At 35.5% G+C, this 22,885-nt stretch overlaps 1 protein-coding gene across 1 annotated transcript in view; it reads left to right on the forward strand.

Annotated features, from left to right (window-relative positions):
* Positions 1-22,885, forward strand: part of CNTN6 (contactin 6) — a 266,480-nt gene that overhangs the window by 87,482 nt on the left and 156,113 nt on the right. Inside the window, exons 2-3 of the mRNA XM_082412474.1 lie at positions 5,777-5,903; positions 11,417-11,592. Of these exons, the coding sequence (XP_082268600.1) occupies positions 5,777-5,903; positions 11,417-11,592 (303 nt within the window). The remainder of the gene's footprint in view (positions 1-5,776; positions 5,904-11,416; positions 11,593-22,885) is intronic.

A 22,885-nucleotide genomic window follows, 5' to 3' on the forward strand; every position in this document is an offset into this window, starting at 1 on the left:
ATCCAAGTTTATGGCATTCATATTCTGTTCTATAACTAAAACCAACATGGTTCTTAAGTGGTAGTTTTATACTTAAATGTATTCATTGTGCATCCTATTCCTCCTTCATTCTTGAGATCTGTATATTGGTTCATTTCTACCTGGATAGACTTCATTGTTAAGTCATTTCTTTAAGAGTGGTCATTTACGTTGTATTCCCTGAGGGTTTTTTGTTTGTTTATTTGTTTGTATTTTGATGTTAAAGAATGTTGAATGTCATTAGATTCGAAAGCTATATCAGTGGGTAATAACAGTCATGTCACCCTTTTATTCAGAATACTGTAGACTTTCCCTGTCTTCTGGTATAGAATGCTAATGCTACTATTATAAAATCTGAAATTAATCTGATTTTATCTTTCACTCTTTTAAGTAATCTTCTGTTTCAACCTGGTCTTCTGGGAAAGTCTTTCTTTAAGTTAGAACATCAGTCACTTAACTAACACGTGCTTTGGTGTTAAGTGCTCTCTCTAAAATGTCTCTGGAATGTGGTGTATTCTTTCAATTCACAGGAAATTTTCTTGGTGGTATCTTTCAATACATTTGTTTGTCTATCTCAGTGACATCAAGGATCTTTATGTTGGATCATCTTTTATCTATCTTTCTTATCCATTACCTTCTCTTCCCTCTTATCTGTGTTTTTTAAATTGTATTCACCACAATTATCTCTAATCTTCTCTTTATGTCAGTAATTTGACTTTTAGTAGGTATCTGTTTTGTTTCTTGCCTATTTTAGTTGATTTATTAATTCTTTAATGATGCTCTTTTGGTTGCAATTTTTACGTTTAAGTCACATCCTACTTTATCTGATTCTATAGTTTGTCTTTTTCATCTTGCCATTGAGTTACGTCTTTTGAATTCAGGTTCTTACCCTACTGTGTGAAAAATTTTGAGAAATTTCCTAGGATTCCTTGAGTTATATTTTCTTCTAGATTGGATATTTTGTCTATCTTTGGCATGCTATGTTTTTCACTTTTATTGTTGCAATACATTTCCATACTTACTATTCCACTTCTTTTCATTTGCTCATACTTGAGGAACTGTGTGCAGACAACTCAGTCATTCTTCTATAGAAAGGGATATTTTTAATTTCTTTTTTTTTTTTTTTTAATTTTTTTTTATAGACTTTTACTTTTTTTTTTTTAAGTATTTGTTTATTTATTTATTTATGGCTGTGTTGGGTCTTCGTTTCTGTGCGAGGGCTTTCTCTAGTTGCGGCAAGCGGGGGCCACTCTTCATCGCGGTGCGCAGGCCTCTCACTATCGCTGCCCCTCTTGTTGCGGAGCACAGGCTACAGACGCGCAGGCTCAGTAATTGTGGCTCACGGGCCCAGTTGCTCCGCGGCATGTGGGATCTTCCCAGACCAGGGCTCGAACCCATGTCCCCTGCATTGGCAGGCAGACTCTCAACCACTGCGCCACCAGGGAAGCCCAGAAAGGGATATTTTTAAACGTTCTTCTCATCATATCAGGGAACTGTTTGTTTTCTTCCTCTTAGCTCACTTTTGGAGGCTGAATATCCACATATCACGAGTACCCCCATTTTGTAGCCTGAGGAAATACTGGGATTGTGGGAAATTCAGCCTTTAGCAGAATATCTGGGTGCTTCTATTTTAAGGTTTTTTTTTTTTTTTTTTTTAGTGGTTTGTAGCAAGATTATTGGTGGAAGAGTCATAGGTATACTTTATTGGGGAAATGCATCAGTTTTCAGTTGGGCTTTAGAGATTTTACCAAGTGAATATATAGGCGTGAAACTATTAGTTTCTGAAACAGAGTCAGCTTTACTATTCATGCTTCTCTGCTTCACTCTTTTTTTCTCCAGGAGCCCTGTCTACTCCTCTCTTCAGCCAGAAGAGAAAACAGATTAAAACACACTATGCATGTATATACAAAGCTGCTTAACTCCAGCATTGGAGGTTGTTATGAGAATTCTCAGAATTTTGTCATTTCACCAGTAAATCTCACAGAGGTTAGGGATGAGATTAAGATGTCAAGAACTCTTTCGCCCCTCTGAGCCTGGACAAACTCTTCTTATGCCACAAATGTTTTTTTCTGTTGTTTCTTTGTTTATTTTGATTATTTTTAGCCAATGGCATTGGAATTTGTCCCTTTTCTTATTCAGACACTGTTAATTTGTTTGTTGTTTATTTACATTTATAATTCCTTGCGCATTTCATTAGGTACTAGAGTAAGGAAAGTCTGTATTACATGTTTAACTCACTCTCAATCAGCCTTTGCAAAAAAACAAAGATGTAAGATGTATTGCTACTTTATAGTTAAGAGTTATAACTTGTCCAGCATTATACAGCTAATAACTGTCTGCACTTCTAGGTAAATAATGGAGTATACTAAAATTACAATTTAAGATAAAGTTACTAAATTAACATTTTACCTGGGTGCAAATATTCTGGAAGAAAGAAATAGATCTGAGTGGATGGTGAAAACAGTGAGAGAATCAAGATGCCTAAGTTTAACTTCCTCCTATCTCTCAAAGCAGATGGTGAATTTGGAAAAGATGATTCAACTTCCTGGGTTTTAGTTTGCTTGTGTGTAATAATAATAAGGATGATGATGATGATGACAATAATGATGGTAATTTTCACAATTTGATGATTATACATTTACATGTACCAGGCACAATGTGATATACTTTATAAGTAATATGTCATTAAATCTCAAAATAACCATCTGATATACAGAGTCTATCTATTTTGTCAACGAAGATACTGCAAATTTCACAAATCCACTGAAGCCCATTTGATTCAAGGGCACATGCTATTGACCACTAGCTCTATTGTCTTTCCAAACCAAGAAGTCTGGCCTGAATGGTCTACAAAAGACCTACCAACTTTGAGATTCTCTAGAGCTGTGGTTGGTATCAGAGGAAATGACCATGCTCCTACATGACCCTCAGGTACAACTACTAGAGTTCTGGACTGGGTGTCCTAAAATTAAATCTTAACATGATGAGGTTTTTGCTTTATGTATTCATTTGCACATTTAAAAAACACAGAATTTCACCTAAAACATAAGTACCGAACTCTTCCTCCTCCTTTCCTCCAAATCTTTCTTTCTTAACAATTCAGTCCAAACGCCATGAAGTGGGGCTCAGTAAGGTAGGCATCCACATGAATGTGGAAGATGAGCACCAGAGTAGCCCAGCATGAGTTGTTGGAGCCTAAGAGTGGTGAGAAAGTCAGGCATGCAGGACAAGGGGTAAGGCAGCGGTGGCCCAGTGGAGTGGCAGAGCCCGAGGAAGGTGAGAAGGGCATGCCCTTACTGAGGTGGCCTGGCACAGGCTATCAGAGTCTGAGAAGCCTGAGGAGGGTTCCATTGCCAGGAGAGGGTGGTGAAGGTAGAAACCTGGAAGCTAAGCGAGTGAGGACAGAGTCTCCACAGGGAAAGGGCATTCCAGGGTGAGGTGTTAGATCCTCAAGGATGTGAGAAAGTTATCCACTTTGGAATATAACTATGCACAGAGTGTCAGAGGTCAAGTGTAGTGAAAGACAGCATCCACACAGGAGGGAGACCCTGCACAGGGTCAGAACATGAGTGAGGTGAGGAGGTAGGAGACAGCTTACAAGTGGTGTCAGGGAAGGTATGGGAGTAGAACTTGCACCAGGTATCAGAATCTGTACAGGGTGAAGAGGAGCTTCACAAAGGGGAGAAGGTGGTGACAGTAACTGGAGGTTAGTTACATACAAGGAGATTGAACAAATTCATAAATACACTGAGAATAGTGGAAACCAGGGTTCTCACAGCTGGAATAGGGAGTTAAAAATATAGACAGAGGACTTCCCTGGTGGCTCAGTGGATAAGAATCCGCCTGCCAATGCAGGGGACATGGGTTCGATCCCTGGTCTGGGAAGATCCCACATGTCATGGAGCAACTAAGTCCGTGAGCCTCAACTACTGAGCCTGTGCTCTAGAGCCCGCAAGTCACAACTACTGAGCCCACATGTTGCAACTACTGAAGCCAGCGCGCCTACAGCCTGTGCTCTGCAACAAGGGAAGCCACCACAGGGAGAAGCCCGCGCACTGCAACGAAGAGTAGCCCCCGATCACCACAACTAGAGAAAGCCCAAATGCAGCAACAAAGACCCAACACAGCCAAAAATAAATAAAATTTAAAATATATATATAGACAGAAAAAACCTATAATAAACCCACTATAAATCATCATAGATAGATAGAAGTATGGAATAAGAATGTATACACACACACACATATATACATATTTACATAAATATATGTCTGTATATAAAATTATACATATGCATACTTACATGTATTCATATGTTTATAAATTCATATAAGTATCTATATGTATGTATTCATACATATAATCTATAAAACCTACACACACACACACATGCACACACTGAAAATCCTCAGAGCAAGAACACCTCAATAACAATAAGTACACTTAGTTCCAGATCATGCTTTCTAAATACCATTCTCTAATAAAAGGAACAAGCTTTTCTTAGGGAAAAAAAAGACTACTTCGATGGCTGGAACAGGAGAAATGCAAGGTGATTCTGGAACACTTTCTTGTACCAGAAAGTAAAGAATAGTATAAAGAATGATAGGCACATGTCAAAAAGATGAAGAAACCAGCTTGAATGGCTCCTGCTGGCCAAATCAGTGACAATTTGGGCATCAAAATAAATAGTAATGGATAACTTTAATAAAATAAGAAACGACGGATTCACAGTGATAGAGTAGATCATACTGAAAGAAATATATAAATACAAAATTTAAATGTTCAGTAAGGAACAGTATATTTACATTGTCTCAAAGTCCCTAACCACAAAATGTTTACCAATTATAAAGGGGGAAAGAAAGCAATTTTATAGTGGAGAAGTCTGGCAGGCAGCATGTCAATCAAGTGATCAAAGTTAACTTCAGCAGAAATGGGACAAATAGAAGTCCTGCACTATCTGGTAGGATACAATCTGAAGCACACAGCATTCCTGAATCTAACTGTAATGAAACAGCAGACAAAGTGGTGCACCCGTGGGTGAGGGGAATGGAGGGACAAGATGGAAGACAACGTGATCAATATACTCTGGCTGCTAGGGACCAGTCTTTTACATGGTGATAATTTTAAAAAATAAGAGCCAGTTTTCTCATTGGTTTTATTATTGTTTTTTAAAATCTTTATAGACCCTTTTTATTACCCATACCCTCAGCACACAGCTCCTACCAGGACCCTTACTTACCCTGTCGTCACTCAGATAAGCCCAAATTGAGTGAAACTTTACCAGATCAGTGCCTTGTAATTTTCAAAGGTACCAAGGTGAGGAAAACCAAGGAAAGACTGGGAAATTGTTCTGCATTGAAGGAGACTAAGAGGAGAAAACAATTAAATGAAATCTGTGATTCTCTACTGGATCTTTTTGCTATAAAGGATTTTATTAGGGAAAATGGAGAAATGGGATCTGAAGATTAGATGCTAGTATTGAATCAATGTTAATTCACTGATTTTGATCATTTTATTGTATCCTTTGTAGGAAATATAAACTAATTTATTTGGGATGATGTAGCATAAATTTGCAAAATTACTCTAAATGGCATAGAAAGAAATTTTTTGTACCATTTCTGAAACATTTTCCATATGTCTGCGATTGTTTCAAGATAAAATGTTTTTAAAAATATGTATTGACTTGATGTCTAATTCAGACTTGCATTCAAAACAGGGTCAAGTTTTTTCATGTGGTGTAATTCTTTTCTTTTTCCAGGTGATGGTCGTTTGAGCCGTCCTATTTTTACCCAGGAACCACAAGATGTTATTTTTCCATTGGATTTGTCAAAATCTGAGATCATCCTGAATTGTGCTGCTAATGGTTACCCTTCACCCCATTATAGGTAAAGTTCTACTTCTGAGTACCACATCGCTTTTTTTTTTTTTTTTTCTTTGTCTTCGGGGTAAAATATACACACAATAAAGTGACTTAATTTGAAGTGTACAGCTCAAAGAATTTTTACATAGGTATACAGCTGCATGCCCACCACTCAAATGAAGATATGGACATTTCTGGTACGGCAAACTGTTCCCTCATGCCACTTGACAAAGATGACTACCCCACCCCCACCCGCAGCAACCACTATTATGACTTATTGATTAGGTCTGCTTAGAACGGTTATTCTTGAGATTGGTGCCATGCAGTGCCATGTTATGGAGAGAATTGACAGAGTTTCCTGAAGAAAGAGAGAAAAAGGAAGTTTCCTGAAGGAAGAGAGATAAAGGAAGTAAAGAAGAAAGGAAGGAAGGAAGGGGGGAGGGAAGGAATACGGAAAAAAGAAGAAAAAATAAAGGGAAAGGACAGGAAAAGATTTGTTTCCCCAATTTGAAAGACTGTAAAGCACAAGTTCATTTTGTACTCCCTTCCCCACAATTTGGAGCCACTGCCTCAGTTGCCCCATATACAACGACTGTGAAAAAATGTTCCCCTAAAAGGAATTAATCCAGATGGAAACTTTATTTTATGAGACTAATTTCTGTGGCTCCACTGACATGTCCCATCACCCAAAAAGCACTGGTTTTAGAAAAACATGTTGAAGACAGCTATGTACCATCTAACGCAGAAAAGGAATTTTCATTCTGGGCAAGTAGAAAAATATATATTTGCTCCTCACATATTACCTCTGAAATAATAAGGAAGAAAGTTCTGTAGTGTTTCAGTTCTTAGAATACTGCAGTAAAGGCAGAATCTGATCCACTTTGTGGGTGGACTTCACAAATTTAAAAATATATGCATGTATATATTATGCTTATATAAATCATAAAGATATTTTGTTGGTAAGAACTGCATATGCAGTGTGAATATAGGAAAAGTAGAATAAATATTAAAATCACTATTGTGGCTTTGGGATTTTAAAAGCATTTTTTTTAAGTCTTAATTTTTAGTAGTTAAGTTAAATCATCACACACAAAAAGCAACAATTTCAGTCCATTTTGGCAAAATAAGCTGGCTTGGTGTGATTTTTATGTTCCATTAAAAATACCAAATTTCTATGTATAATTACTTTGATCTTAAGATTGTCTAGATTAACTAGCTAAATGACTTAAATGCACAAAGTTAAAGACAACTCTCCTTTACATTGTATTTTGTCAAAAGAACTTCAGAATTTGTTTTTTACAACAAAAGAGCTGGAAAACTGTGTCTCACTACACTTTATTAAAGCTTTCCTATCTTTAGGACACCCAAACCAATAAAGTCCATCTGGTTGATGAAGATTACTTAGTTTATAAATTGGTTCACCCAGTTCATGGTTGGTGGTTTGTTTTCCTAAAATAAAGAGTTGCCTTATTTAACTTAAAATTTGGTTAAATATACAAAAATGTGATTAACACATTTTTCAGGATCACCTTACAGTTTAAGTTGGAATTTTATTTTTGAAAGCTAATTTGATTGATCCTAAAGATTGACAGAATTTGTTAGAGAAAGGAAAAAAAAAGTATGAATCCCTATAAAATAAGAAACATTTGCTAAGTATAAGTAAGATAAATCATCAGTCAATCATGTACTTATATAAAAATGTCTATTGGCTTATAACAGGCTGAAAGATACAAAACAGGGGTTCTCACAACAATTTGCTAATATTATCTATGAAGAAATACACTGAATGAAGAGATTGCAAATTCCAGTGTTGTGAAATGGCTTCTGTTTCTAACATACTTATAAATTAGGAGGCTAAAGACAGGTAATTTAGCTTATTTCCAATCCCCATAACCAGGTTTAGCTCGGCTCTAATATCATGGTATAAAATACTCGTAGGCAAGAGGCTTTGAAAAAAGAGTGAGAACAAAACGAAGTTTTTAATGCTTAAATGTCAGACTAAGACCCAATTTTCTTGATAATAAAGCAAAGGGCAGAGGTATTTCAGACAATGCACATTAGCAACAAAATATGAAATTTACTTTTAATATGATCCTTTCTAACATAAAATTTATTTTTAAAAAACATCGTAACTGTATTCATCTTAGATTGAGTGTGTGTGTATGAAATAGAGGGACAATCTTTATGATTCAGAGTCTAACGTTATTTGAGGTTATTTGGATATAGTGTGAAGCCGTACTAAAGAGCCCTTGACTTAGAAGCATTCCATATGTGACCTTGGAATAATCATTTCTTTCTCCTGGCATTGGATTCCTTATCCACAAAATGAGGGTGTGGTTGACTTTAAGGTGTGTTTTATTCCTTTTAGTAAATTCCTTTAGCAAATGAAATCTCATAGGAGAAAATAAGCAATATTTAAAGCAGAACTTTGGAAACAGTTTAAAAGTAACTTGTCTAAAGTCACTTACAGTTGGAGTCAACACCTTCACAGACAGGATTTCAGTAGAAAACAAGAAGATACAGATGTCAGGCAAGTTGGCACAGAAGTTTTCCCATGGAAAGGATCACTCTTTATTTTTTTAAAGACCATGCAACACATGGCAATTAACATCTAACCAGGAAGCTTTGTTAAGGGAAGGAAAATGGGTTATGCAAAAATAGTACTTGGGTAGGATTGCTTATACTTTAAAAAGTTTAGGAAAATCAGATAGTAATGAGCTTAGTTCCAGCTCAGAATGTATCTTTTATTTGGGAAAATGAAGTAACACACACATAAATCATTTTTACATTGGATACACTCTCTATCAGATACACTATCTTTCAATGTCATAGAGGATTTCTAACACATGTTCTCTGGACCTAGTCACAAGAGGAGCCTCCTTTCTGGAATTTAATCTACTCCAGTCATAAAGAGATTCTTAAGTCTGGAGAAGCTCTAGGTCTCTGAGTAAAAATCATAAAAGTAGTTACTCTGCCCTTCTATTCTTTTTATTCATTTCCTCACTTGATCTTCTTAACAACCTCATGTGATAAAGCAGGATATTTTTATTGCGCAAATTTTATAATTGATGGATATGACTTTTGGAGAAGTCATTACTTGAACAAGCATACACAGCAAAGGAATGTCAAAGGTAGGCCTAGGACTCTTTCCACAGGGTCAATGGAGCCAAATTTAGTGCACATTACAATCACCCAGAGAGACTACTAAAAAATTTAGATTTTGAAGTTCTTCAAAGGTCTAGGGATGGGCCCAGAAATAGCGCTCCATGTAATTCTAAAGCAAGGCTCAGTTTTGAAAAACACTCACATGCACACACAGACACACACACACACACACACACACACACACACACACTCGTGCATTATCACAGGCCAGCAAACAAATATAGCCCCCAGCCATTATATTCTTAACTACTCAATAGGGAAGGATGTTCACCAGAAAAAGTTCAAGATTTTAGTTCAAATCCATATGTTTCATGGAATTAATATGATATTAAGGCAGATGTTTAAAATAATCATCTATAGCATATTTCCTAGTTTGCATCATGGGATAATTCTCCTGGGCATGCAATTCTATCCGTAACGTTTGTAAGACAATCACTTGAATTCATTAATACTATTTCTCCATTGATTTAAAGATATTAATTAGGACAAAGCCCACACCACGAGTTGAACCCTTAATCTATATGCACAGTTTAATAATCATTGTACCACAGTGATTAGAATGATTATGGGGATACTGTGAAAAATTCATTTGCTTCAGCTAAGCCAACAACTTTGAATTTGTGTTGAAAAACAATTACTGAGCTTAATTAGGAGCATATAATGATGACAGCAGTTATTTCAGTGATTGATTCCAAAATTAAAGAGAGCTGGCAAAGTAAGTGCTGTATAGCCTTTGCATTGAAAACTAAAAGGAAAACAAAGGTTAAAAGACCATGTAAGACAGTATTACAGTGCTGGCAAGGAGAATATTCGAGGCTTCAGATAGGCCTAAAAAATAATAGTTTTCTCCATTTTCTTCTTCTGAAATTGAGAACGAGAGGCCGAACAAATTTCTCTAGAAAAAAATTTGGCAGATAGTTCAGGCAAATGAAGTATACTATTTTTGACTGTTGTCTTTCAACTTCCTTTATTAAAATGAAGTTGAGGTGCACAAGAACTGGCTAAATAATTTAAAAGTGACAGAGTTTGTTCAAAACCTCTGGATGATTTGATATCTGGTCAATCACTTCTCATCTTTAATAGGGTAGAAGATTACCTAAGTCCGTCCGTATTTCTTTTCTACTGTTGTAGATATTTGCCAGACTTTTTCCACGGGATGTTTCAGAATACTCCTAAAAAAGTCAATGACATTTGGAATAATGCTATAAAATGTCATTCCCTTCTTACAGTTAGCTACCTCTACCAAAATAAGGGGAGAAACTGTAAAGCTGGCATAAACCCTAAAAAAATATGATTTGGAAATTGGCTATATTACATAGGAAGAGGCCACTCACTTGTTTTTCTGACTGACTATCTTAATTCAATAATTTAAAATATCTCTTTTCTTAAATGCTTTATATGACTACACACAGCTTGTGCCCTAGAAATGTATCTGTTTAAGTATATAATATTCTTATTTCAAAATGTCTGAAAATTTTGATGGAAGTTAGGGGTTGCAAGGTGGTGGAAGTGAGTCCAGTTAAAGATAATTACTGGCTATTCATTCATCTTAAAATGACCAAATGCAATTTCTAAAACATCTTATGTTTCTTTGAAAATAAATATAACTGTTAGGCCTTTCTGATACTTAATTCATGTACAAAAAGATGGTTGACTAATAGGTAAGCCAAGAAACCTTTTGCAGCCTAAAATAAAAACTTCTCAAACTGCATTTGTTTTTGTTAAGGTATAATTTTAGTTCGGCATTTCTAAATACTATTGAAATATTTCTAAATACTGTAGAAATACTGAAAAATATTCAGTATTTCTAAATACTGTTGAAATTAATTTTCCTAGTAAGAGACTAACAGAGACAATAATGTTCTAAAGTAGTCTGGTTATTTTTGTTTTGTTATCAGCCTCAAATTGGCATTGTAAAATCTTTGCTGGCTTTCTTTGTGCCATTTCTAATATATTTTTCTTGGATTTCTATGTCTAAATCATTTTTGACATTCAATTTTGCAGTATCAGTTGTGCGAGTTCAGGTATGGTATATGTTATTTGAAAAGTTGCTAAAGGAACAGGGCGGCCAGGTTTATTTGACTGAATGCCTACTTTTTATTTCTCATGTCAAGAGTTCTATTGCCTCTTTGTACACATTTGGGTGAATGTTCATAATTTGTAAAGAGTAGAAGATCTTCAAAATAACCTAGCTATTGATATCACAGAGCTCATGAAGACAATTATCTTCGATGAAACTGGTGGGATGTATCCACATATAACCATGTTTTGTTTCATTTTAACAGTCTCAGGAATTACAGGTGCATGTTGCTTAAGACAAGAGTGGTCAACTCTGTATATTAGAAACATGATTTGATTTTCTTTTCCTTGAAGGTGGAAGCAAAATGGCACAGATATTGATTTTACCATGAGCTATCACCACAGGTTGGATGGAGGCAGTTTGGCAATCAGTAGCCCGCACACAGATCAAGATATTGGCACGTACCAGTGCCTGGCCACCAACCCTCTGGGAACAATTCTGAGCCAGAAGGCGAAGCTCCAATTTGCATGTGAGTTTGTGGGAAAAATCTATAATCTTTATGTTTGTAAAAATATATTTTTATTATAATCATAGTAGAAAAAAATCCAGCTTTGCCAATCATATGCTCTTTGCGAGCAAGTATGAATTTATAGAGGCAAAAAGTTTTAACAGCGTGCATTTTGTGAATTCAGACTCCTGGGGATAGCTGAAATCTGTTTCAAAAAAAAGAAGGAAATATCAGTGTTATTGTGTTTTGTGAATTATATTTAGAAACATCTCTGAAAGTTCCAGATATACATATTAAGATAAAGATTATATATATTACTCTTTTTCCTTTTTCTTTTGCATTGGGTATTAGTATGCAGAGCACACGAAGCAAAAGCTGAGGGCAGAGATGTCTTTTGGGGGAGGCAAGTATTCTCCCAGGAAAAGTGATCATGCATCCACACTTTGATGTAGGTGGAAATAAAGTGGTTGCCAAAGGCAGACTTTATATTAACTGTAACAATGTCCAGCTGCGTCACAAAAATGTCATCCAAATAATTACCTTGGTGACATTTGGGGACATTAGCAGATGAACAATAGACATACTGCTCCTTATATAGTTTTTATGTAGCGTTTCCAGGGGCTGAAATGTTTCATATTGGATCCAGGGAAAGCCTTGTTTGAAAGTAATTACATCTGTTGATATGGATGAAGTAGAAGCCTTAAATGTCTCCTTTTGTACCCCCTCCCTGACCCAATCCCTACCCATGTCCACCTCAGAGGATGTATCAGGGGCCAAAGCGTGAGAAGCTACTCTTTGCAGCCCTCATGAAAAGGTCTATGCTTCTGTTACTTTGAAAAAGTAATTATTTTGAAATTTAAAAAATGAAATATATGTCCAAAGCCCACCTTGTAGAACTGCTTTAGTCATCACTAGATATATAAATTAACAATTGGGTCTGTTTCCCATTGCAGGTCTTGTGTTCCAAATATGCCTTGTTCTACACATAGTTCCCCTATGTTGACCATTCTGGGGATGGCATTGTTTCTGAATATGTATATAAACATATTCAGAAATAAATACACACATACACACACATATGTATATATGTATATATATGCATGCGGTCATAAATATACACACATTATACATATGTACATATATGTATGTGGTCCTATATATACACATGTATACATACACACAAGCGTTACTAAGTGTATCTGAATGTATTTATATCTGCAGAAATCAAAGGATAATGCAAAAGTTTATAGAGCTAAATGGAATCTGAACAAAGGCTGATGGCTGCTTGAACCTTACGGTAAAGATAAACACAATACTTGATTTCTGCATTTCAGCTAAGACCAGCACTTGGAAAAATAATAGCAAGCAAAATACTAATAAGAAACTTATTTTACAGAAGTAAACAATTGCTCCATAGACTTTCAATGATCCTGCCAAAATAATTATATCTCCTACTTGGATAGGAGATAACCCTAGAAGATACACATGATTTGGATCAGATTGCATAAGAATAAATTTGACTTTCTGGCAACGGAAAACACATACAGCACATTTATGTGCTATATCCTGGAGTTTCTCTAAAGCTATGGATTCTATCCATTCTTGAAAATAACTGAATACCTATGATGAAAATTAATGCACTATGCTTTACATGGCCATCTATTTCCTCCTCTTTGTTCCTCTTCTTAAACAAAAAATATATATTTTTAATCCCCTACATTATTTTTTCTCACCTTTTTTCTGCTTTTAAAAATATGTGTAACCAGAAATTTTTCAAAGTTAAATCATATTTTCTCTTTGCTAAAAAAAGAGGAAAGGTTTAAATTAAGAAGAAATTGTATGCTTTCATCTGGATGAACGGGAAAATCAATTCTTCTGTCCTTGCTGACTTCCTTGTCTCTTCACAAAATTTTCCTTTTTTTGAGTTGAAGGTGCATGACTGTTGATCCCTAAAATCGTTTCTATTACTATTCATGCAGAAAGAAGAATGGCCTACATGCATTAGCTGATCTTTCTCCTGCAGACTTAAAGGATCTTATGTTCCAAGTCTTAAACTTGAAAACAAGAACAAAAACAAAAAAAGAACCACATCATTCTGCCTTTTGTGTTCAGTATCTATAGTGGTCCCATGCCTGAAACATTTCCTACTAGGTCCATGGAGAGATTTGGTTGAGTGTAATTATCTCTTGAATCAACCCTAAACATAACCAACACATTTTAATCACCTACAAAGTATCTCCCTTCATTTCCTGTATTTCATAAGTACTCTTGCCACCTTACTTAAGTCAGTTGTTCATTCCAAGTAGTAAATAACTTCTTTTCAAAAGGTGAAAATACCAGGTCTAGCTTTGTCACTGCTATTATGCAAGTCTGAGTGGTTTACTTTTTGTACAAATGAGCACAAAGATCTTAAAGATGAATCAAAAAGTGTCGATGGGGACTTCCCTGGTGGCACAGTGGTTAAGAATCCACCTGCCAATGCAGGGAACGTGGGTTCGAGCCCTGGTCTGGGAAAATCCCACATGCCATGGAGCAACTAAGCCCACGAGTCACAACTACTGAGCCCATGTGCCACAACTACTGAAGCCCATACGCCTAGAGCCCGTGCTCTGCAACAAGAGAAGCCACTGCAATAAGAAGCCCATGCACCACAATGAAGAGTAGCCCTGGCTCACTGCAACTAGAGAAAGCCCACATGCAGCAAGGAAGACCCAATGCAGCCAAAAATAAATTAATTAATTAAAACATCCTTTAAAAAAGAAAAAAAAACAAAAAACAAAAAAACACCATAAGTCAAGACATAGACCATGGAAAAAAGCAGAAAGCTTTCTATTAAAAAAAAGAAAAGAAAAAAAAGGTTGATGACTTACAGCCCAGAAGACTCCACTTACAAATTCTTTCTTCTAATCTCATTTAAGAGATACAGGATATTAATTTTGCAAAATAGGTTTTCTGAAATTTCATTCAAAGAAATTACATCTGTATCCACATGCAAATCTACGCATAATCTCATTAATAAGGTTACTCTTCCAAAAAGAGAGGAAGGGAAAGAGAAAGGCAGAGAAATAGAGAGACAGAGAGAAGAGAGTCAGAAAGAAAAAGAGAGAACATAATAGAAGAGAAATATCCAATTGGGAATTTGTTTCGCTATGAAAACATCCTGAACATCACTAATCAGTACAGAAATACAAATCAGAGCCAGAAAATGCTGCTTCACACTCATTAGGATGGCTATTATTTTAAATACACACACACACACACACGCACACACACACGCAGAAAATAACAAGAGTTGGCAAGGATGTGAAAACATTGGAATCCTTGTGCATTACTGGTGCAAATGTAAAATGGTACAGCTACTGTGGAAGACAGCATGGCAGTTCCTTAAAAACTTGAACATAGAATTACCACGACACAGCAATTCCACCTCTAGGTAAATGCCCCAAAGAATGGAAGGGACTCAGGCAGATGTTTGTATACCCGTGTTAATAGTGGCATTATATATAACAGGTAAAAGGTAGAAAGGACCCAAATGCCCATCAACAGATAAATGCATTAACAAAATGTGGTATAAACATACAACAGAATATTATTCAACTTTAAAAAGGAAATTTTAAAATTCTATTACATACTACACCATGTATGAACCTTGAAAACATTTTTCTAAGTGAAATAAGACACACACAAAAGGATACTTATTGTAGGATTCCATTTATATGAGGTAAGTAGACTAGGCAAATTCCTAGACGGAAAGTAGAATGGTGGCTTCCATGGACTAGGTGAAGGAAAATGGGGAGTTATTGTTTAATGAGTACAGAGATTTAGTTTGGATTGATTAAAAAATTCTGGAGATGGATGGGGATTATACAACAATGCGAATGTACTTAATACTAAAGAACTGTACGCTTAAAATGGTTTAAATGGTAAAGTTTGTTATACGTATTTTACCACAAGTCTTTAAAAAATGATATCATCAGAATTCAGTGGAATAAAAGTAATCATTTCAGTTGGCTTCTTTTCCTCCCATAATTATAAAAAAAAAAAAAAGAGTAAGTTTTCCTTATTAAGTATCTGTTCCGTTTCTTTGCACAGAAAAAGTAGAATCCAAATGCAAGTCTCCAACCAAATGGAAAGTTTCTAAAGTGCAAGAGCCGCCCCTTCAACTTAATTTGAGTTCTCACCACCACCTTCATAAATTTTCAACATTGTCTATTTTGCTAGAAAGGCTTTTGTACCTTTCTGAACATCGCAACAATGGTGGCCAAATGCTAATATTTTCAATACAAAGAGATCTGCGTTCAAATTCTCTCTCTGTAAAACAACCATTAGTATGATATTAGGTCACCTCTTAACAATATTAAGCCTCTTTTATGAAATGTATACAATGAGAATTACAGCAGCATCCATAGGACAGTGAAATGGATTAACTGAGGTAATGAATGTGAAACCCCTGGTCCCTTACAGGCACTCAGGAAACAGTAACTCTAATTCTTCTTTTTATATTTTCATTTCCTCTCTCAAGTTGGCCAAACATCTACATATTTCAAACTGCTACAGTTACTCATAAAAAAATCTAGTTTACATTTTAAAACTTTCTCCAGACCAGCTGTTCCCTAGTTTTCAAGACTTTTAGGTATTTGACATATATTACCTTTCTTGAACTGTGGAACAACCATAAGAGGAAGATGCTATTGTTGTCCCCATTTTACAGATTAGAAGCCTGAGGCTCACTGAGATTGGGACTTTTTAAAAAGTATACTGTTAGAGAAGCAGTTGTAACTTGAGTATAAAGGTTCAGATTCTAAAACTCATGGCTTCTGTATTAAGGTAATCAGTCCTTTTCAAACACTGCCCACACAAATTATGTGGACCTTCTTTCTTTATTTCATTTGCTATCGGTATAATCCTTGCTGAAATAATAAGCCATATCTGTAGGACAGTAACCTTCACAATAAGCCTGGTGGTAGATGCTGTTGGTGCCGGGTCCAGATCCCTTTTAACGGGCAGTGGGCCCAGCTGTTAATGCCCACAGCTGCCCCTGTTCTTCAATGCATGCCCTAGAGCTCCCCATGGGGTCAGGATGGAGCTAGACAACAGCTGAGACACCTTCTTGCTTAGCCCCTTCCCTTGATCTATCCAGTTTCCATCCCTCCATTTCTCCTGGGAGTGCTTCCTCAATAAATCAACACCCTGAATCTCTGCATCAGACTCTGCTTCTAAGGAACCCAAAGTAAGACAGACACTAAACATTTAATATAAGATATTTGATCTTCTTATTGACAGAGAAATTGCGTCCAGAAGCCCTAATATGAATTTCCATAGGTAAGAACAAAGCTATACATCAAAATAAAATTGTGTCAACAACTCTGCTTCCTACCAGTTGGCAGTCAATTGTATAGTGCCACTTTGACCTTCAGAACAAATGAACTATGAACAGCTTTTCAGTACCTAACTTGTCCATGGGAGAGACTCTGTAGGTAAATACATCTAGATAATTGATGACTTTTGTTTGCAACTTCTGTCCTGATGTTCAGAAATTCAAAAGCACACTTGGAGTTTATATTAGACTCAGCCTGTTAGAGTCTGCCTCACCTTGAATCATCCCACCATGAAACCATCCTGAAATGCAGCCCAAATATAAAAAAACTCTGTTATGAAAAATCCTCCTAAATCAAATTTGTCTTTAACCAGCTATGTTACTCAGACAAGTCAGTCATCTCTGTGGACTTATCAAAAGTATGTTTTGAACTATTTAATTGCAAAAGTCTCCTTCAGTTCTTCCACATAAGATTCTGTCATTCCAAATTCTCAGATAGATTCTAATTTAAGCTCTTCTCTTCTTCCTCTACCCAACCTCAACCCTAAATCAAATTCAGCAAGTGGCTAGTCATCAAAAGCTCCTGTTATCACCCTGGTATTCTTGAATGATAACACCAGTTTGACTTTTTACAAGCTACACTCGTAGCTGCTTTGAATTTCTTTTATTTCTCAAGGACTTTGGTGGTAAAGGTTGAATGTAGACTTTTTCCTTTCATATCTATGTTAATGAATTACTCTGTACTTGTGTGAGAGAACATTGCATCTGTCATTGCTGTTTAAAATGTCATCCTTGAGTAAAAAAGATAGGCATTTTGAAAGAAATCCATGATTTCACTGAGCAGTATTTTTTTTAGACACTCATAATATATAACTCTACCAATGAACAGATCAACATTGGGATAAAAGTTACTTATGAATAGGGCTTTTTTGGTCCTGCACTATTTAAAATTTAATCACAGATACCATTTCACATAAGTTTGTTCCATTATTGCTGGAGCCTCCTAGCCTAGCTAGACTGAAGCTAGACTAGTTGAATAAATGAATGGTCATTTATTTATTCATCCACCAAGCAACCAGAAAACACCTTATTTATATGCATCAAGCACTGTGCTAGGGACTAAAGATTAAATGATAGATATGAAATAGCTGTTCCCTGTCTTCACAGAGCAGGCAGGTGAAATCTTGTGTGCAAGAAAAAAAGGAAAGAAATTGCTAGCATTTGCATAGTATGTATTATATAGCAGGCACCGTTCCGAGCTTTTTATGTAAATTAACATCAATGAGCCTTACAACAACCCTATGAAGTTACTATAATCCCATTTTCAGATGAGCAGATTGAGGCCACAGAAGAATTAACTAACTTGCCCAAAATCACACACATAATAAGTAGCAGAGTCAGTATTCAAACCCAGGCAGTCAGAACCTGGAGTCCAAGTTCTTACTGCCCACTGTACCTCCTCAAAAAAAGCATCAGGTGACGTGAGATGTAACCTATAAGGGAGACCAGAGAAGGAAGTAGTAAAGTTTGTCTGGATTGGACAAAGGGCAAAGGAAGCCTTCCAAAGGCAATTGGGCTTGAACTGAGCCTTGGAATATTAGTTTGTGTTCCAAACACAGAAAGTAGGTGGAGGAGAACATTCAGGTTGACAGGAGAGTGAGAGGAAATGCAAATGCAAACAAGTCTCAAGCATTAGAGAAAATGCGAGGGCAATGGCAAAAACCAGGCCAGGGTACCTGGAATGTGAAAGGCCATGATTTAGAAATAACCGGTTTTCTAGGACAAGGCTGAAACATAATTTGGAGCCAGGTATATCCAAATTTTGGAGACCCTTTATTTCCAAGCTTAATCTACAAATAATGGAATGATTGGGTGATATTAGGAGATGCCAGAGAAACCTGCAGAACTCCCTCATATCATGAAGCTTTTAGGCAGAGGTACCAGGCATGAACTGCCTAAGTTTGAAAAATATTCCCCACTCAATGTGACATTGTGCACGGGTGTGAATTTACGTGTAAAATGGAGGTGTCAGTAGTACCCACTTTATGTAGGTTTACTGTAAGGCCCAAATACTTATGATTACATGTAGAGCAGTGGGTAAGGGCACCTGATGTATTGTTGTGAGTTGTTGATGGAGAGCTTGGCAGAGGTCTGCCCATGCAACTATTAATAGCCCAAGTTTGGGACTTCAGTACTTATCCTATGAACAATGGAAATACTTTGATGTTAAGAATTTTGAAGTTATTTATAGAACGTTGTTTGAAAACGCCACATACTTTTCCCCTTAAAAATATCAGTCTGATAAATTAATGATATTACTAATGTTATTAAAACCACGGTACACATATTTAGGGATGTTCCAAACCTCATTTCTAACACTTGTAGGATGGGGTTAAAGGATTCTTGCTCCGTGTCACAGGGTTGATTTTAGGTGGCTCAAGGTTAAAATGCAATAATATTTCATTTTAAAGGCTATAAACATGCAGGCATTTACAATCACCATAATTTTTTTTTCCAGAGAAATGCCAAGGGTTTTATATCTGCAATGCTGTTCATCTTTATTCTATACCTGTAAGCTCTCCTAAACCATGTTTTACAGATGAAAAAATTAAAGAAATTCAAAGTGGGGCAACTATGTTACTTGCCCAAGGTCACCAACCTACCACAGACCTAGAATTTCTCACATCTCCATCTGAAAATAATTTTTAAATATACATTTATTTGTAGATAGAGGAAGTAAAACAGAATCCACATAAATCCAAAAACCATAGTCAGAGAACAACAGAAAAGGTCTCCAGGTAAAAGTAATGATATAAAGGACTTTGGCTCTTTCGAGAAGGATTTCTAAGATATCTGTGTATTTGTAGGTGACGTGTATTTTTATTTCTGTCTCTTGCCCAGGGTCTGTACAAGCATGAAAAACAACAACAAAAACACTCTCACATTTAGAAATAAATTTTAAAATCTTCATTGGGTACTGATAAATTCAGAATGCCTTTAATAATTTTTCATATATAAGAAATATAAAAACAGTTATACATGATCCTGATGATATAGTGACAAAGTGCATTTATATCTGAAAAGCAAATTAAAACCCAAGAGAAGGGGTTTTAAAAATAACACTTAAAAACGCATTTGGAAATTGTAAAGGCTCTGATAATTGTGAAGTGTGTGTTAAGTGGGTAATGCATATCTAATTATAAATGTAAATGCTAGATGGTTTTTAACCTTTTTTTTTTTTTTGTACATCAGAAAAGTACCTAAACAAAGTGGGTAAAGAAATATTTTTCTTTAATTTATTAAATACAAGAAATCTGATAAATTAGTATTGATTTTTAATGATTATTTTGGAAACAGCACTAAACAATGTAGCAATGGATTTAATATTCTGAATTTATCTTAATGTAATAACCATCAGTGGGTATCATAAAAAGGAGAAGAGTTTGTCTTCGCTTTTAAAAATAATTTAAGCCTTAAACAAATGGACTCAGAGCAGCTGCATGGTGGAATTACAGCAAGCCACTATTATTTTTATTTTTTTCAATCAACAGGAGAGTGGATTATCCAATGTTTCAGCCTCATTTTCTCTTCATCATCACTGCTGGACATCTATTTATGTATCTTATCAGAAATGATACTTTTTAAAAATGCAGGCCTTCTCTTACCCCTCACCTCTACTCATATTCAGCAGGACCTAGTCTTTTTGGTCCATTTGAATAAAGTTGCAACATTCGAGCTGCACAGGCAAAGAGTTGGGGTGGGAGAAGACAATGTTAGAAAGTAAGGTATTCATCCGATCAAAACTGAGATTTTCTGATTTGTAAAACTGAGAAAGAAACCCAAAGCTGAAGTGCTTATTTATTACTCTTATGCTATCTGAGAAATGATTTTGAGGAAGTTTTGAACATAGCCTGTAGAGATTTTGCTTTTGAGATTTATAAATTTGGTCAGGAATCACAGCAAAATTTTTATTTGTACTAAAGAATCAGATGAACTATTTTCTGGGGTTTATTATTAATGTGTTACCAAAATAGCAGACTAGAATTAAATGTTTAAAAAGTAAATTCAAATGATAAAGAGGATTTGGTGGCAACCTCTGGAAATGTTCATCACGTTTTAACGTATTAATTTATATACAATCTTTTCCAAGAAGCAAAACACATACAAGAAAATTACAAAACGTACATAGATCAGTGAAGCAGTACTAAACCAGATTCAGAAACAGAAAACTGGGAACACTCCAGAAGGCCCTCCTCTGGTCTACCCTTCCTGTTACTACTCTCTCTCTCTCTTCTCCACTATCTTGACATGTAAATATATAATTAAATATTGTCTTTTTGAATTTTATATGAATAAAACCATACAATATAAATTCCTTTGAGTCTGGCTTTGTAGCCAACAGTGTTTGTGAGATTCATCCATGTTGTTGTGGGTAGCTGTAGATCATTAATTTCCATTGATATATAATATTTTATTGTACGAATATACTACAATTTATGAATGACTACTACTCTTAATGGAAATGTGGATTGTTTCTAGAGGCAAAGATGAATAATTCTTTATGAATAATCATGTATCTATCTTCGGTACATTTCTGTGTACATTTCTCTGTTGTATATACCATAGTGTAGAATTAATTATAGGGCATTTGGGTATGCATATTTACAACTTTAAAAGATAATGCCAACTACTGTCTACAGTGGTTTTATTAATTTATCCTCTTACCAGCAATGTTTTTTTGACAACACTTGGTATTGTCAGTCTTTTTTAAATTTTAGCTTTTGGGGAGGATATGTAAGGGTATCTCATTTGGGTTTAATTTATATTTCCTGATAACTAATGAACTTGAGCACCTTTTACATGTGTATTGGCTACATGCAAAGCCTCCCCCCCTTTAAAAAAAATTTAAATCATTTTTCTATTGAGCTGTCTTTCTTTTTTCTTAGTGACTGATTCTAGATATGAGCACAGTGTTGGTTTTATGTAGGGAAATAGCTTTTCCTACCTTGTGGCTTGCCTTTTTATACTCTCTTAATCATGTCCTTGATAAACAGAAATTTTCAAATTTAATGTAGTCCAATTTATCAGTTGTTTCCTATATGTAATGATGCTTTTTGTAAAAAGTTTTAGAAACGTTTTCCTGCCCTGATTAAATGAAGATACTCTCCTATATTATCTTCTACAGTTTATTGTCTTGTCTTTCATATTTAAAATTGCAATGCACCTGGAAGTTATTTATTTATTTATTGGCATGGTGTATGGTAGGTTCTATATATATATATATATATATATATATATATATATATATATATATATATATATATATATATATATATCTTCATAGGGATCCAATCGAGCCAACCAAGATATTAAAAATGCAACCCTTGCCTCACAGTTCTATAGTGCCATCTCTGAAGGTAATCAAGCATGCATACCCGCTGCTTGGGACTGCATTTAGGCTCTCTCTTTTCTCTTCCATTGTTATATTTGTCTATCTTTGTGCAAATGCCACACTCAATTACAGCAGTCTTATAATTAGTCTTGATATCTGGGAGTTATTAAAATAGATGATATGGATTAAAAATGAGGCTCAATTTGTAAGCTAAACTCAAGGGGAAAAATATCTCAAATAAAATAAAAAGGGAATAAAAATTCATATCATAAAGTCATATCCAATTACTAAACTCGAGCTTTTCAGTGGCCAAGGCAAAAAAGGGTTCATATCTTTCACGGGATAAAAACATGCCAATTGTTCCTATAAGCGTAATCGCTCTGACTCTAGAACCTGAGAGAAGCTTCTCTTGTGAATCCTCAAGAGCAAAGTGGGTGAATCAGTGGATCACATTCGCCTCACAAACCTGCTCAAATGCTTACAACATTGGATTTCTTACAGTGGCTTCTTATATCATGTCTTAAAAATAATAGCTCACATTCATTAGATACTCCTTAAGCCTCTTCCATAGTGTTAGTTAAGAGGCTTCCTAAACTATGTGCCTA

Source organism: Balaenoptera physalus (genome assembly GCF_965194825.1).
Source record: "Balaenoptera physalus genome assembly, chromosome: 11".
In the NCBI taxonomy this organism is placed as follows: domain Eukaryota; kingdom Metazoa; phylum Chordata; class Mammalia; order Artiodactyla; family Balaenopteridae; genus Balaenoptera; species Balaenoptera physalus.